Source organism: Ochlerotatus camptorhynchus, unplaced genomic scaffold, assembly GCF_037179485.1.
Source record: "Ochlerotatus camptorhynchus isolate MF236.1 unplaced genomic scaffold, CSIRO-AGI_Acam_v1.1 ptg000142l, whole genome shotgun sequence".
NCBI lineage: Eukaryota > Metazoa > Arthropoda > Insecta > Diptera > Culicidae > Ochlerotatus > Ochlerotatus camptorhynchus.
Genome location: NW_027040632.1, coordinates 681023 through 699350, shown reverse-complemented (window position 1 = coordinate 699350; position 18328 = coordinate 681023). Strand labels below are relative to the sequence as shown.

General features: G+C 41.9%; 1 protein-coding gene across 1 annotated transcript in view; it reads left to right on the top strand.

The window, feature by feature from the left end:
* Window positions 1-18086, top strand: part of LOC135700800 (uncharacterized) — a 296750-nt gene extending 278664 nt beyond the window's left edge. The window contains exon 8 of the mRNA XM_065221449.1: window positions 16365-18086. Within this exon, the coding sequence (XP_065077521.1) occupies window positions 16365-17751 (1387 nt within the window). The 3' untranslated portion in view covers window positions 17752-18086. The remainder of the gene's footprint in view (window positions 1-16364) is intronic.
* Window positions 18087-18328: the final 242 nt, after the last annotated feature.

Here is an 18328-nt window from a genome sequence, read left to right as displayed (position 1 = left end):
TTAGCATCAGGGCTCTACATTTTCGAAGCTCTAAAATGAACTCGAGTTTTGTTTCTCTCATACAAACGTGTTCAACGCTCACAACTTCAAGATGACATGTGTCGATTATGTGGCATAGAAAAAGAAGACACCTGCTATGCTCTTGTACAGCAATCTTCAATAAGAGGCGTATTTTTCTGGATAAGGGGCTGACAGAACCCTTTGATATTTGGAATTCAGTTCCCAGCCAAGTAGTGCAATTCATTCGAAATGTAATACCTTACTGGGAAAATGCTTTCGGTCAGTCTATGTCGGTCGCATCATAAAATGGTGATACGACATGCTGATAAAGCAATATTAAAACGGGGAATATATCACAATAGATCTAAGTACTGGTGGCAGTGATCAAAATACCCAACACGGAAAAAAACACACGCACACTACCGGTATAACGCCGTGTAAAGTTGTTGTTGGAGCAGGATCATGATTTCCGTTAAGACCTTGTACAGACATAAAAAGTACACCGTACAACCATAGAGGTAACTTTAAGACTAGAAGGTCCCGAAGAAACGTGCTCCACTTTTTGGCTCAGCTCTGGTACTCTCTTCGGTCCCAAGCTAATCGATGCACTCCTCGAAACATAGGAAAATCCACAAACCCCTCATTTTATCTGTCAAACTTTCATAGCGAACCAAAACAAACATAGTTTGGTACTAGAATTTTGACTAGAATAGGGTACGTTAATCGATTTGCTTGGGACCAATAGGCTAGTCAAGTAGTGAGCCAATTTAATCGTTAGTTTCCACCGGTTGGTACTACTACATTTGTATAGCACTCATTTGTAGTATCAGAATGGTGGGTTCGGCGCGAATCTAGAAAATAAATTTGGGAACTGGTTGAGAACAAACAGTTGTTAATTATTTTCCTATGACTATCCTAAAAAAATATGAAATTGAATCTGTCAAAATGAGTTCGACAGCAATTTGTTATGTATTTTCCTCAAATTTTCACTAACACTGTGCAAGCGCACCAATCCAACCAGACGTGAAAATCTCTATAGATATCTCCAAACACAATCTCACGAACACTAACGTCAAACGTCGATATACAGCCATTCCTTAGCAAAGAGATGAACTAGCCTATGGCTAAAAATCTCTATAATAAAAAAAAAAAAAAAAAAAATCCTTAGCAAAACGAGTGAGAACGAGTGGTTCTCAGAATTTCGTAACAATTTATAGTTTTGTTCCTTAAGTCTAGTATCGAAGACAACAAGTCAAGAAGACTGGCAACTCTTCCATGTTCTCATACGAACGCTATGAGACAGGTACAATCGCGTCATCTGCCGCTCAATGGTAAATACTTCGAACGAATTTGATAGTAAAGATTACATCCTCGGAAGAAAGGTTTGTGTATTTGCTCATTTTTCTATGCGTTGCTTCCACCTTCACTCAAGCGCAGCGCTATTGTATCTGTCGCTTGGATTCTGGCAAAGTTGCCAATCTTCTTGATATGATGTCTTCGCTAGTATACAGATCAAAGTGAAGTGACATTTGAAGCAAGTTAAAAACCTTGAAATTTCGCTAGCGAAAAAGGTCGTGGAACATATTCCAATTTCCTCTTTTCGCAGTTCACAGTTCACGTGAAAAAAAAAACGGCGCCGGTGGTGTAGTGGTAAGCGTGATTACCTCTCACCCCAGCAGGCCTGGGTTCAATCCCAGTCGGCGCCGCCGGGATGTTCTGAGGCATAACATCTCTGATCACGCCTTCCTTCGGATGGGAAGTAAAGCCGTTGGTCCCCGGTTCATGAGGTGATGGGTCGATAGGTAGGGTCCAGGTGTGGGAGCTGCCTTCCTGGCACGTCGGTAGCATTGGTGCTCAGCACGGAAAACAAGATCGACGGAAAAAACAAATCAAAGTTCACGTGAAACGAAATCGATGAGTTTACACCTCCAGTGAAGTGAAAATCTGACAGATACGCTCTTCCTCGAAACGTCAACTTTTCGCTTAGCTGCCGTTTTTTCACGAGCAGCTGCATGAGTAAAAAAAAATTAAATTTAGTAAGCGAAGAAGATGCAATCCACAAAATTCGATTTCAATGGATCGCTTCTGTTTACAGTTCCAAGCGAAGTGAAATATTTGAAAATTGCGTTTTTCACGCAGGTGAAAAATATAGTATTTTGTATGAGATTTTCACTTCGCTTCGATCTCTATACAGGTCTTTACTGCAGAATATCCTCGAGAATATGAGACCCGTATTTTTTTATTTTGTCATTGGGGTGATCATTTCCATGTTAGGGTTGTCCAAAATATCGATTTTTTTCAAAAATGCCTTTTTTCAAAAACTTATAACTTTTGATCAACTGGGCCGAAAAATATGATAATATTAAAATAATTGGATTTTGTATTGAAAAACATTGATTGTATTTGTTCTTATGGTAGGTGGGCAAAATAGCTCATCTGACTGAGCGGATCAGACCCGTTCAGCTCATTAACGGGAGTCGATTCTGTTGAACAGCTCTTCAGCTCACCTTTAAATTATAGAAATTTTGACACATGTCACACGCGATGATATGATCGACATCGTGCTACACGATGTTACGCCTATTCTCAAGCTATGCAATCCAGTCTACATACAGATTTTAGTTCTGATGTTAATTCTTCAGCAGATTTGCTCTCACTATTCTCGGCTTCAGCTCCAGATCACCAACTCAGATCTAGAAATGGGCTCCCAAGCTGTTCTATAGACCCGATTCATTATAATCAGCTGATGACCGGTGGTTCATTTTTAGGAACCGCAGCTCAACAGCCCACTGGTATCATAAGTCTAATGGCGTATTCAGATCTGAGCGTGCATTAGCGGAGTGGAGCAGAATTTGCGTTGGAGTGAGAGAAACAACTAGTACTTCTCTCCCTCTCGTACATTCGCAAAATCTCGCCCCGCGCGTGCAATTGGAGTGCAGGATGGAATACACCTTGATTCTCCTGCACAATTGCTCCCACTATTCCCGGCTTCAGCTCTAGATCATCGTCGGATGCGGAGCTGAAACGTGAAGAATCGAGAGAAACGTCCGAACAGCTGGACGGGTCCGAGAGCTGTCATGTCAGTGAATTATTCGGCCGATGATTCGGATCCGGAGCTGAGCTGATAAGCTGGAGAGAATTATGGGAGGAGAGGTAAGCGCACATATGCTGGAGGAATAACATCAGCAATAAGAGCCGGGTACGTAAATGCATTGGATAATATCAGTAGAAATTTAAGATCGTAGGCATATGTAGAATTGCACGCGCATCTTGGTTTACGCGGTGACTGTTCAATGCGTAAAGGAACACTGCGTGCCAGTCTTGTAAGCGGTCACGGTAGTCGACACATTTTCTGTGATAATTGACTGCCTTTGCTTCCGACACTTGCAAAATAAGCTATCATACCCAAGTAACCATAAGCATTAAGCCATAGCTCTATATTGGCACTAATTCAGCATTCCTAATGCCAAAAAGCCGTATATTAGCATTTTTAATGCATATGAGCCTCATATTAGCATTGCTAGTGCACAGAAGCATTAATAAAAATAAGCATTACAGAAAGCTTAGTATGCGCATATAGTGCAATGATTTAGTGCTTACATGCATTTAGAAAGCCTAGCATTAAAACTTTCTTGAGTGCTTATAAAGGGCTTGATTAAAGTTTAGAAGGGCTAAAAAGTTATGTGTTGATCATCAAAAATACTTTATAAAATCAAAATAACATGGACGGTCCTCAGAAGTGGAAAAAAAACGTTAAAAAGTGGACATTTCAGACGAAAAGTACATGTGTATCGTAATATAAACGTTTCTGATGTTCCCAATGCTACGGAAATTGAGCAACCGAATGAACTGGGATCAGAATCAGCATTATTTGTTTGTGCGGTTCCGGAACGTCCAACAAATTCTGCAGACGAGGAGACTGATGAAGGCAATTCTCAGACAGCTTCCCTGGATAATTCCCTGACAGATTATAGTCCCGATGAAGATTCCGAAGAAGAGTGGAACCACTTGTCTGATGCATCATACGTAAAAACCTATGAGTTATGGGACCTGTAGAAAGATTTCTTTTTTGTTTTCATTCAGTTTGGGTCGATGAAAATAAATTAAATTTATATAAAAATTTCTAAAAATAGAGCGCGGTAAAAAAATTTGACGTTTTATAAGATACCCTAGATCAGCATTAGTAATGCTTATTTGAGGCTGCCATCGTAGCATTTTATTAGCCCGCTATTTCGCCTTTTTAGCTTTATATCAGCCCTTTATAAGTATATACTGCATGATAAGCATTTAATCACTGTTTTATATGTGAATATAGTGCTAAATTAGAGCATTGTTCTAATGCTTACTGGTTACTTGGGTAGTACAGTACCAAACTAAAATGTCATATGACAGGCTCTGTCATACGACACTGTCGCCGAAGACCGTCACGTATGTATGTATTTTGGTTTTTCTCATATTAAGAGCTGCTGATGTTTTACTTGTGTGAATTCTGAAAATAGCAAGTAATGATGTCCTAGTAATAATATTTCTGATCAGAAATGGTTTGATTTACACCAAATTGAGGAATTACAACGAAATCACACATGTCATATGATAGCTATTTTGATAATTTTCTTTTAGCTCGAATGTTATTCTACCGGTCGTGTTGCGTAAGAAAGACGACGGTAGAGCATGAGTGTTCGAATACAAACAGACTGTCGCGCACGACAACGAAGCGAGTGTAGTAAAAAACGTCAACTGTTTCAACCCCTGCTGCGTGCTTTTTTGAAAAATTCCGCTATAAGTGAAGGATTTTATGATTTAGATTTGAGCGTGCTGATGAGCTGTGGTTCCTAAAAAAAACCCGGGGTCATCAGCTTACGTGAGTGAATCGGGTCTCTAGAACAGCTCGGGAGCGGATCGCCCATCTCTAGTTTTCATCGTTTGTAGATAGAGAGCGCAGTATGTTTTTATATTTTTCATGAAAATTTTCACAGCATATAAAAAATCAGCAATGTGTTTTTTTTTTCGTTTTTGAGTTATATTTTTTTGATGATATCAATGTTTTTCAATATGAAATCTATTTTTTTATATCATCATAATTTTTCTGAACAGTATTTTCAATTAAATTTCATTTGATATTTTGATCTTTAAAATCGGTCTAGTAGTTCAAAAGCTATGAATTTTTGAAAAAAAAAAACTGCCTACAAGGTACCCTCCCAAATTCTATGCCACCGCCTGTCACCATTTGCAAGAGAGTTCGTATGGAAATATCAGGCGGGATTCATGGGTGCACACGCTACCACGGTCCAAATTTTCGCGATTCGGCAGGTTCTGCAGAAATGCCGCGAATACAACGTGCCCACACATCATTTTTTCGTCGATTTCAAATTCGCATACGACACAATCGATCGAGATCAGTACGGATTTCCGGATAAACTGACGTGACTGATGGATCGAATGATGTGCTTTGTTCCAGTATCGGGGGCACTCTCGAGTCCCTATGAATCTCGAAGGGGGTTACGCCAAGGTGATGGACTTTCGTGTCTGCTACTCAACAATGCGTGTGATCAGAAGAGCTGGGATACACACGAGTGGCACGATCTTCAGGAAGTCCATCCAGCTTCTCGGCTTCACCGATGACATCGACATCATGGCACGGAACTTTGAGACGATGGCGGGAGCGTATATCAGACTGAAAGCTGAAGCTAGGCGGATTGGACTTGCCATCAACGCATCAAATACAAAATACATGAAAGGAAGACTATCTAACTCCCACCCCGAATCGTGCCTACTTTGGACTCCGGAGGACGCTCCGGTCGAATAAAATTTGCCGCGGCACGAAGTTGAATACACACCACGAAAAATTCATGTAAATTTCGGTTCCCTGAGACCGACACATGTAAGCGGCCCCAGTTGAAAGAAACGAAAAAATCAATTCAATCAAACGTTCTCTTCGTCAACTTGCTTATGTTTCGGTTTAAGAACATTTAATTTTATATGAAATGTTTGTTTACGGTCCATTATTTACGTCCGATATGGATTACGTCTCGTGTAAAATTAGTTATTTCTAAGTGTGTATCTACAAGACGCTGATTAGACTGGTGGTCCTCTACGACCACGAGACCTGAACTATGCTTGTGGAGGATGGTGTTTTCGAACGGAAGGTGTTGCGTACCATCTACGGTGGAGTGCAGATGGATGACGGAACGTGGAGGAGACGAATGAACCACGAATTGCACCAGCTGCTGGGAAAACAATCCATCGTCCACATAGCAAAAATTGGGCGACTACGATGGGCTGGGCACGTCGTAAGAATGCCGGACGACGACCCAGTGAAAATGGTTCTCGAAAGCGACCCAACAGGAACAAGAAGAAGAGGCGCGCAGCGGGCAAGGTGGATCGACCAAGTAGAAGGCGACCTGCCGACCCTTCGCAGACTACGAGGCTGGCGAATTGTGGCCATGGAGCGAGTATTCGGACAGCAGAGGCTAAGGTAAGGTAAGTAACATGTTAATGGTCACCCTAATGATAAAAATACGGGTCTAATATTTTGCGATAAGGAACAAAACTACCAATTTTTACGAAATTGTGAGAATCATATCGTTTTGCTACTGAATGGCTGTACATAAAAGGGAGGAAGAGAAACTAGAAAAAACGAAGAACCAAGAAGGTACCCTACGATATCGCATCTACTTAAAAAGGATTCCTTTCAGTCTCACGCACATTCTTGTAAATCTAGAGACCTCTACACTGCACAGTGGTTTGAATGCTCAATATCACGAACTTTTTTATTTGCGCCTTCAATGTCGGTTTTTTCACTATGGTGTCTTTAAAAGAGTTTTTGTATAAAATAAGGCGCAAAGACTAGTGATAGGTTTTAGTTCGGAACTTCACCACAGGCGGCGCAGCAAAATCTAACTTTTTACATTTACAAGATAGGTATGTGGTGTCTTCAGCGAAGTTGTAGATAATTTTACTACAAAAATCTTTGCGGAACACACAAATCCTCTATATTCCTTAGTTTTTTTAGATACGTAGTTTTTTTTTCTTTATTATTGAGATTTTAAGCCATAGGCTAGTTCATCTCTTAATTTAGATACGTAGCGTTTAATATGACTGTTCAACAAAATTAAATTTTTTTCAGGTTTTGAACATATTTAAAAAAAAACTGTAGGTTTTAGAAGACTATAATGTTCAACAAATATTTGTATTTTATTACAATACATAACTTTGTTCAAGACGTCCAAAAGGTATCGATTACACAGGCTGAGTTATTCACAAATTTAGTAAAAAAAATTACATATTTTGTGCCCAAAAATCCGGCAAAATCCGGCAGGTGAATCTTGACTAGGATGAAAGCTTGTTCAAAAGTGATCTCAAATTCCATTGTCCCTTTTAGTATCCTCGTTGATTATTTTGCATTTCAAAAAGGTCTTGACCACGGACATCAGAGTAATTGCCATAATCATAAATCACAGTAGTCTACTTGAAAGTAATATATAATTTTGAGTTAGCTATTATTATATTATAATTAAATGATTTAACGTATTACGTTATGTATATATAAATATTTCAATAATATAAACAAAGGTTACATAATATTGTTATCAAAAACATTTTCATCTTTCTCTTCCACATCAAGCATGTATTTCGCATCGCTACAGAGGTCATTAATCGGCTTGTCTCGAGATGCTCTAAAGCTGCTGATGAGAGGATCAGAAAATGTTCCCATTTGATTCCAATTTGATCGGCACAATGGATGTAACAAACATATTTGCATCGAATTTAGTTCCGTCATCATCGCCAAGTGCTTGCTCGTGTTAACTTAATCCATTTGTGCCATCAAATCCCCACTTAATCGTCATTTTCTCCAATTCGTCATCACTAAACTTTTCCAGCATGCACGCATTTGCATCAACAATCCTCATTGTCGTGTGCTCCAAGAAATCCTTTAGTTTCACTTCTGCAGACGTTTCCAAAACTACTAACCCTGTATTGGGATAACAGCAATTTTTAGCTTGCAGCACTTTGTAGTAGGACGGAAACAAAGGCACATTCCGATCCAGAGCTCCATTACGAAGCTTTTCGTATTGGTCTTTCGATAAATTAAGATCCAATATTAAGGCAGAGCTTCCGTCTCCGAATAGGGTACAAAGCCATTTTTGGATGATTGCATAGCCGAACCCATTTTCACGGTTCTTGTCGGAGTTGTTTGTGTTGCCTGTTTTACAATGAACGCTGCATCTTCTTTACCATCCTCACGTAATTTCATTTAGGTTGCAAATGCAAGCTCATCTGTTAGGTAGTTAGAACGCATTGTAGACGTCTTGCGTCTCTCAACAACCTCGCTGCTTTCTTCGAACGCCAAAGATTTTCTTCCACGACGGGAAGATCCAGAAGTACAAGGGAAACGATCAACAACTTTCTGTGGTAGTTTGAAGGGGCTATCGAAATAACCACGACTGCTTTCAAGCATAGTCCGGTTGTGGGTTTCCCACAGTTTTTTTTTTATGTTTGCATGTCGCCTTCACAAAATGGTTGATTTCAGCTGCCACTTGTGTTCAGAGAAGTTTTTGACTGTTACGGCATTGATTATGTTTCAATGCCATAACAGTCAAAAACTTCTCTCGACACAACGTTTGATTTATCAATGTCGTTTCCCTTAAATTCTTTCCACAGTTTAAAAAGCTTTCGCCTGTCGATTTCAACTGAAATTTTATTTGATAACTTATAATTTAAACTATTTTTGAAATTGTCACTAACTAATAACTTCCATAGATAACTCATTTATATCATGAATTGGAAATTAACACTGAATACCTTATTAACTACATGGTTGTACTTACCTTCATTGTTGAAAGACATGCTTTTCTCACTTTTGGGATCTGCTACGGAAATGTTGAAAAAATAACCTTCACTTCACTATTAAAGGATTATTTTCTAAGTAATATGCGTTTAATGCTGCAAAACCGATCAATGTGTGACCAAACTTTGTTATATTATCACTGAGCCTACTTTGATTCAGTCTTTGATAAATGCGCGCTGTCACTGAACTACGGAACGACCTTTTAAAAATACAAAACAATCAACGAGGATACTAAAAGGGACAAATATTTCAATGGAATTTGAGATCACTTTTGAACAAGCTTTCATCCTATTCAAGATTCACCTGCCGGATTTTGCCGGATTTTTGACTGTGAGGGCACAAAATATGTAAATATTTTTATTTTATTTGTGAATAACTCAGCCTGTGTAATCGAACGTCTTGAACAAAGTTTTGTATTGTGATAAAATACAAATATTTATAGAACATTATAGTCTTCTAAAACCTATAGTTTTTTAAATATGTTATAAAAACTGAAAAAAATAAATTTTGTTGAACAGTCATATTAAACGCTACGTATCTCAAAAACTAAGGAATACAGAGTATTTGTGTGTTGAGCAAAGATTTTTGTAGTAAAATTATCTACAACTTTGCTCAAGACACCACATACCTATCTTGTAAATGTAAAAAGTTAGATTTTGCAGCGCCGCCTGTGGTGGAGTTCCGAACTAAAACCTAACACTAGTCTTTGCGCCTTATTTTATGCAAAAACTCTTTCAAATACAACATAGTAAAAAAACCGACATTGAAGGCGCAAATAAAAAAGTTCGTGATATTGAGCATTCAAACCACTGTGCACTGTACCAAAACATCATCCTCTGTTCGAATGAAACTTCAGACCAATCAAATCGAAACAACGAAATAGCTTCTTCGAATCATAGCTGTAACCTAACCGGATGACGATTGTTTTGTAATCAGATGATCCTCCTCTCGAATACATGATGAACAGTGATAGAGTAAGTGTAGCAGTTTCCTGTGTTGGCCACATCTCAGAAAAACGATTAAACCACTATCTTCGTGCATTTTGTGCGTGATATGGATATGTACAGTTGTGTTCAATATAATAGCAGCGCATGCCGATTTCCATACATAATAGTCAACTTTGATATGATTTAACTTCGTTAACTTATGATCAATTGAGCTTAAACGTTCGCCACAGAACTACAAATATGTTCAATTTTACGATTACAAATACCAGATTTTTGGAAGCACCTGTTTGGAAAGTGAGACACTAGGTGTTTGTGATCAACAAGCCTTGCCCACACCAGACTACATCCCTGAACTACAGCAGATATACCTCGACCGAAGATGGATATGATCAACCACTACCTGCATCCGATCAACCGAAGTGATAACGACGATAAGAGAGTGAGTGCTTCGTCGATAGTGGATGATGACGGCAACAAGCGCCCGCCCGCGCTCTCTTGGATTCTGGAGCCGAGAGCAATTTTCATCTCTCGGCTAACCTGCCGAGCCAAACCTGCTGATCATCAGCGAAAGAACGATAGATCGAAGGACAGTCGTAATTGGGTCACCGGCAAGAACCTACGCTATTTTAATTTGTTAATATTAAGAAGAAATATATGTATAAGTTTGCATGAAGTTTTCTGTGTTCCGCAAATAAATGTGCTTTTTATTGTAACTGGTGCATAGTTCGCGAGTGTTAAGAATCGAAGAATTCCAAGGAACATTTACTGGATAATGTCCCAGAACCCACGAGCTTCCACCAAGGAGATCCTTAACCGGTAATTGGTCGGCCATTGGACCCCATTTTCCTCCAACCCATTGGTCGATGTCGGACCTGACTGCCTCCAGTGCGTCTACTGTCGAAGGTCAAGGAAGGTGAAACGGCCAGGTTCGTTCACTAGGTAAAATTGTTTAAAATAGTCCATTACAGAGAAGCGAAATCCGTAAATTTCAGAGTAGTCAACAACCTCTGGAATAAAAAATAGCGATGACCATCATTCAGCACGAGATAATGTCATCCTGCCCAGAAAATCCATTTGTGTTTTTTTGCAAATAAATATAAATATTTGAAATGAATCTTACCATTCGAGATCAATAATCATTCGAGAAACATACGAACAGTATTTCACTACTAAAATATTTTTCGTTTGATGTCTACGTAGGCTTTCAAAAATTGAACTAAAATCATCCAATATTAAGATGACAACCATCCGAATTGGTTTGCTATGAATCGAATGACGAACATCTCAATGTCATCTGATAAGTGGTATAGGGCTTGGGTAAGCGAATAATCATTCAAACCAAGGATGACGTTTAGCTTCAGTGCAGTTGGTATTGGTTGTCAGGATAAGTTCATTTGTTTACATCATGGCTTCATCGGAGCAAGCACGTCGCGATTCGATCCTGGGCAGCCTTTTTCTGGAGCAGCATGAGGTGGATTGCCTATTTTGTCTCTACTCAAATTCCACCAAATAGTGGTAAAGCGAAAATGGCGTCACAGTGGCTCCCAAGGGGATGCATCTGGCCAATTGAGGAATACTGGTCAATTGTGAAGCACATACTGAAGAAAAAGGGTGGAACTGCAATTGACCTGAAGGATTTCAAGCGGAAATGTAATTTGGCAGCCAAACAAGTGGGAACAGGGCTTGTGAAAAAGATGATAAAACGCCTTTTTAAACCCCAACAAAATTTTCATGTCCAGATTTTTTCGTGTTCAATCTTTATAAATCTAATCAAAAGCATTTGTAAGTTATCCGATCCTTCAATTGTTGTCCTCTAAGCGGTGTATGCCAATTTTCAAATAAATATCATTCTTTATTTGGATGACAGTCATATGGATGCTCATCAGCTGATGACGAATTCAGCCATAATTGCGAATGTTTTCGTTCAGGGGCCAAGCAAAGTGCACTTTTAATGTGATTTAGCGATACATTATCGGCGTATACTTAATTTTGGTACGTTGGAATATTGAGAAAGTTTGTCAAGCATAATAGGAAAAGCTAATTAAATACTAGTTCTATTTACAGTCGATCTCATCTGTAATACTCGAATTCAATATTTACTTTGCCTGTCATCGCATTAACAGAGGCAATTGAACACAAACAGAAAGCCGATTAAATGATATAAATAAACAGGCTTCATTTACCCTCCACTCGATCAGGGTATTTGGCTGGTGCCCGTGCTTATTGCCTCAGAAAACTTTTCTCCAATACAGGTAGACGGTAAGGTCAAACGCAAACTGTGTCTTGATATTGTACGTTTCGTTTCCTTGTAAGTTTTCACCATCCAATCAATGGTCGTTACCGAGTGTCTTCCCGCAAACGATGATGCCGTCGTCATCGCCATCAACGTCGTTATCTGCATCGGACGAGCATAACCATACACCGGAGTGTAACGTACTTGAATTGAACAGACCAACGTCGTTGGTGACAGGGCGGGCGGTACAACGACGCACCTAACCTATCTATAACCAGCGAAATGGAATGGAATCCATACTTGGCATCAGCCAAAGCGACAAACAACAGCTCATGTAGATTCCTATCCTTCGTGCGGAAGATTGGTCTTCAACTCCCTCAGCATGCCATGCACGTGGGGGAGAGCAAAGTGTCAGCTTGATTATCACTCACGTGTGTGCATCGACTCCTTTTGACCTGCAAAGGGTACTCTTTGCCGGTTGACGTTTGATCACATCGCACGTGGCATACGGAGCAGATATTATAGCAGCAGTGTGGTCCACTCAATTGGCCAAATTGGACTAGGCTGAAGCGCACCACTGGTGAACGCGCGAGATCTAATCCAACAAGCCGACAGAAAGCAATTAACTGTGAAAGCTCGACAACGACTATCCTGGTTTTCTCGGAAAAGCTGATTAGCACTCTTCCCGCCGGTCACTACGGAGTCTTCACTTCCCCATGGGATAGCCTCAGAGCAGACCATTTGTTTGGCGAAATCGCGCCGAACGGCGAGCAGTGTGTGTGTGTGTGAGTGTGTGCGTGTGTGATTTTGATTTTGTGAGGATGCAGGATGATTTATTGGCCTGTAGCAGAGGCGTCCGTGAGAAATAATTGGCATTGGCCTGTCGAAAACATTCTTTTATAAACACTAATTAATCGGACACGCGCCCCTTTTGGAGAGGTAACAATCGGGCCACCCCTACCGTATACGCGCGGTGCGTGTACATCCCGATCGACAAACTAGATCATCAATATGATAACTTGGTCATTTCTTCGAAGCACTGATCTGGAGTTGACGCTGCAGGGTAATTTGAATGAATTTTCTCAGTCAGAGTTTTGTGATCAGTTCGACAGGGAGTTGAGCAAGTTTCACTTATAGCGAATTCGATTATTAAAGGGTGATACGGTCAAAATTTGGTCAATATCAACTTGACGTATTTCTTTCAATTTTGCATTTAAAAAACCTGAACACCCCTCATTTTGAAGGTGTGTGTGTGTAGAATGTTGCTCCTATTTTGATTTTGGAATTCACTCTTCAGTTGTCAAAATGCCGTCCAAGCAAGAAGAGCAGCGTATCAAAATTTTGCTCGCGCATCGCGAAAATCCGAGCTACTCGCACGCAAAGTTGGCAAAATCGCTAAAAGTTGCCAAATCAACCGTTACAAATGTAATTAAAGTATTTGGGGAACGTTTGTCGACAGCCAGGAAGTCTGGATCGGGGGGAAATCGAAAACCGGAAGCCGCTGAGACGACAAAGAGAGTTGCCGGTAGTTTCAAGCGAAACCCTAACCTCTCTCTCCGAGATGCCGCAAATAAGCTGGGTGTATCGTCTACAACCGTGCATCGAGCCAAAAAACGAGCCGGACTATCGACTTACAAGAAGGTAGTGACTCCAAATCGCGATGATAAACAAAATACGACGGCCAAAGCGCGATCCCGGAGGCTGTACACGACGATGCTGACGAAGTTTGACTGCGTGGTAATGGACGACGAAACCTACGTCAAAGCCGACTACAAGCAGCTTCCGGGACAGGAGTTTTATACGGCAAAAGGAAGGGGAAAGGTAGCAGATGTTTTCAAGCACATGAAACTGTCAAAGTTCTCAAAGAAATATCTGGTTTGGCAAGCCATCTGTACCTGTGGCTTGAAAAGCAGCATTTTCATAGCTTCCGGGACAGTCAACCAAGAAATTTACGTGAAAGAGTGTTTGAATAAACGTCTGCTGCCTTTCCTGAAGAAACACGGTTGTTCCGTACTGTTTTGGCCGGATTTGGCATCTTGCCATTACGGTAAAAAGGCCAAGGAGTGGTACGCCGCCAACAACGTGCAGATGGTTCCCAAGGACAAGAACCCTCCCAACACGCCAGAGCTCCGCCCAATTGAGAAATACTGGGCTATTGTCAAGCGGAACCTAAAGAAGACCAAAAAAACTGCTAAGGGCGAGCAGCAGTTCAAGGCAAACTGGCTTTCTGCGGCGAAGAAGGTGGACAAGGTGGCTGTACAAAATCTGATGGCAGGGGTCAAGCGTAAGGCCCGGCAATTCGGATTTGGAAAAGCGGAAGCCTAACTGAATATTTTTCCTGAATTTTATATTAATTGAACTTGAAAAAGAAATTTAATTTGATTTTTTAAATAAAAGATTTCACCGATTTACACGCGTTTTCCCTTGACCAAATTTTGACCGTATCACCCTTTATCGGGGTTAACACCAGTTCCAACCCAGTGTGAAAGCGAACTTTTTGTCAGTGTGAACCTCAATCTGAGCTAGGTTTTAAAAACAAACGAGCAAACTGACGTTTGACAGAAAACAAGCAGACCCAATCTTGATACCCAATCCAGGTTGGAACTGAATAATAAACGTATTAGCTATTCGAATAAAGAGGTGAACCAGCCTACGGCTGAAAATCTCTCTAATAGAGATAATAATAATAATGACTTAGAACTGGTTTAAGCAATCGATTTTGTTTTCGAACATTGAAAAAAACCAACCAACAAGCAAGGGGTAGATCACTCCGCACACCAATCTTGGGTCAACATTTTTCCCAGTGTGCCGCAAGTGTGCCGGTTATGCCAGTCATAGAGCAAGCTGTGACTTTTTGTAAAATTCGAATTTTATGGTATATTTGGCAACCCGATATTTCTGACAGCTTGGTTTGCATTCACAACGGCCCCGAAAATGTCAAATATCCTGCTCGATAAGGATTCCTTCTACCGACGAATAAAACGCCTCTACGCCAACTGGAAGGAACCAGAGTTTTCCCATGATGATTCGCTGCAGAAGGCGGATTGCTTTCTGACGGCGGTCGGCGTAGACGAGGAAACCATTACAGCAAATCCACCTCGCTGCAGACCTGGCTGCTAGGATACGAGCTGACCGATACGATTACGGTGCTGTGCGAAAAGTCCATCTTTTTCCTGACCAGAAAGGAGGGCATTCCATCGGTTAAGCTCCTGGTTTGGGATAAGAACGACAAAGACAAGGCCAATTTTGAAAAGCTGGTGGAAGCGATCAAGAGATCCAAGGATTGCAAAATGTTCCCGAGTGAATTATGTGAATCGTGGCGAGCTTTCGTCAAGGACAAGAGCTTCAACATGGTGAACATCAGAGTCTCAATCGGGTACATCATGTGTTCTAAGGAGGACTCCGAGGTTATCACCATCAAGAAGGCCTCCCTGGTGACGGTAGACGTATTCAACAAGTACCTCAACATGAACATCGTTGCCCCAGTAGTTGGACCAGGAGTTTTTGATTAGCCAGTAATCTTCTCCTTTGAGTTTTCCGTATCCAACCGCCACCACTGCATGATCCAATCCATCCAAACTGCCCATGCATTCTGGTTCGTAGTACACTCCATATGCGTAGTAGCTGAAAGGCTTGTGACCGGCATCGATAGCAATCGACAGCCCTCGGAAGCCTACATTTCGAATTTAAATATGATCCTAAAAGTGAAATTCTGGTCTGAATTCCTCTAGCATATACAGTTAGAGTATTTTTCTGAAATACGCAGTCAAACTTCAATGACAGCTGTGCAGCAGTGCTTCCAATTTATTTAATAAACAATCCAATGCCTTCGAGATTGTGCCGATGGATGTGCCAAGCTGTGCCGAATCAACTATCGGCATACTGTGCTGAGTGACTTACCCCTTTCCAACAAGCTAAGCTGGTAATTTAGGCTGTGAACCATTTGCCGAGTTAAATTTAACTCGTGGTTAAAAGTGACATTTCGAAAGTTATTTCTGATGTTCGAAAATCCCTGTGTTACCGATCGATCGGTTTTCAAGCAGAACTCAGCCCCGGCTGTCAAAATTTAACTTCTTGTCTGTCAGAAATAAGCACGCTCGGATAGCAAACCCAATCAATAACTAACCGAAAGTTAACAAATCCGCCAAATGGTTCAGAGCCTTAGTACAATGTGGATTTTTCTGATGATTGGAATCTTAAATAAAATGATATAATTATATAATTCAAGCAATATCTCCGGAAACCTCCGGAACTCGTTATTATTTGCACCAGCCCTTCGTTCATTCCAACAAGTGAAATCTACAGTCTACAATCCCCCTTTTGTTTTCCATTGCAGACCGGCCAAGGAGCGCCTCCGGGGCTACCTGCGTCTCTCATCCCGTCGCAACACCGGTACCAAGTCCGAGCAATCGCTAGATGAAACGAGCTCTCCAGCGGGTGTCAAAACGCCCCTATCGTCCACCCAGATGTGCATGGTCACCGGCCATTCAGCGCCATCGCAGGACGTCACTTCCCATCCTCCGGTTCATCCGCGGGTCAAGTCTCTACCGTCGATCGACCGGTCCAAATCGCCAGCCGGAATCAGCACCAAGACCCAGCAGTCCACGGTCGAAAGTAGCATCGCGGAGAGTTCGATCTCGGCAATGGCGGCCAAGAGTGGCACCGGTTCCTCGGCCGGGCGTCCTCGAAGGCAACTGCCACCACCGTTGCGCATCGAACATAGCAACTTCGATAAGACTCCCTCGGTGCACAGCCGGAACTCAGCGGGAACCAAGGTTCAGCGATCCTCGCTCAAGTCCACCAGCAGTAGCGGAAGGACGAGCGAGAGAACCCTACCGATCCCTAATCAAAAAACCGTAGACAAGAAGCCAGCGGAAGAAGAAGACGATTACTGCTCATCGATAGCGGGGCATTTTTCGAACGTAACCTCCAGCACGGACTGCAACATCAACGAACGGGAAGTGGTCGCTCCGGAACTATACGAACCGTTGCATACCGTCCCTCGGCAGAACGTTCTGTACAAGTCGGCTTCCCCGTACTACCAAGGCAATAACGACTCGAACGATTCGGATTCGGACATCTACCAACGGCGGCCGGCTCGATACGGGTCTCTTTCCAAGCAGGACTCCGGCATCCTGAAGGGAACTCCTTCGATAATTTCAGCTACCGATAGTGAGTACTCCTCCCGGAAGGGATCATTGAGTACCCTTTCGAGGGACATGGAAATCATTGACCGGCTGGAGCGTGAACGTAGCATGGACATCCAGGAGATGATCCAGCGGGAGAACTATGAGTACTACCTGTCGCGCCAAAACTCCAAGTTCAAATTTTCCACCAACTTTGATGACTACTTTGAGGAGGAACCTCCGCCGCCAGTGGCGGTAGCGGGTTCAGGTTCGGGTTCGCAGAATCCGCACCCCGTATCACCGCACATTGTGCGGAACTCTTCAAACCGGCGCAGCAACTCGAGCTACGCTTCCGCCAAACGGGATAGTGGCTACGAACCGCCGCTGCCGCAGTCCCAGCCGCAGATGACGCCAGGAGGTAGTGGTGCTGGTGGTATTGGTGGCAAGAACAGTACAGTGCATCATCATACCGGACCACGGCGGTCTTTTGATCTGGAGAGGCAACAGCAGCAGCGGTTCAACCGGACGTACAGTGCGCATTCGGCGCGGGGCTCCACCAAGTCGAGGGACCGTGTTAGCTTTCATGATAATGTGTAAAGAGAGGACCAAAGAGCGAGCGAAAGAGGTAGTTTTCGGTGCCAAAGTTCTAGGGAAGAGATTAGCTCACAATAGCTAGGCGACAGACAGGTAGGTGGACATTCTTCCTCGTACGACGGTGATGGGATCCTGGGATTACCTGCGGGGTTATGAATGTTTAGATAACGCGCACAAAAGTTCAAAGATGGTTGAAGATATGGAGAGGCCACCCTGGCAGCTGTGACAGGTTGCGATGGAATTGGGTTTGATTTTTGCACTTTTCGGTAGGTCTGGTAACTGTCAATAGATATAATATACCGTTTCAGCCATTCAAGGCGACGGGAAACTCCAGGGAATTTTGAAGACTATTCATCGGGAGCAAGCTAATAATCGGTAGCAAGTTAAAGGTTTCAACATGCCCTTGAGGTTCTTTGGATCACCATCCAGGGTCATCTGCAGTCCTGTAGACAAACATCCAGAGAATTTTATTGAAATCATATTGATAATCCATGGATATCAACTAAGCTCTATAAAACTTTTACGAAGGTTACTGTACTTCTACGAAGTTTCTTTAATTAAAATCCATGATCTCACATAA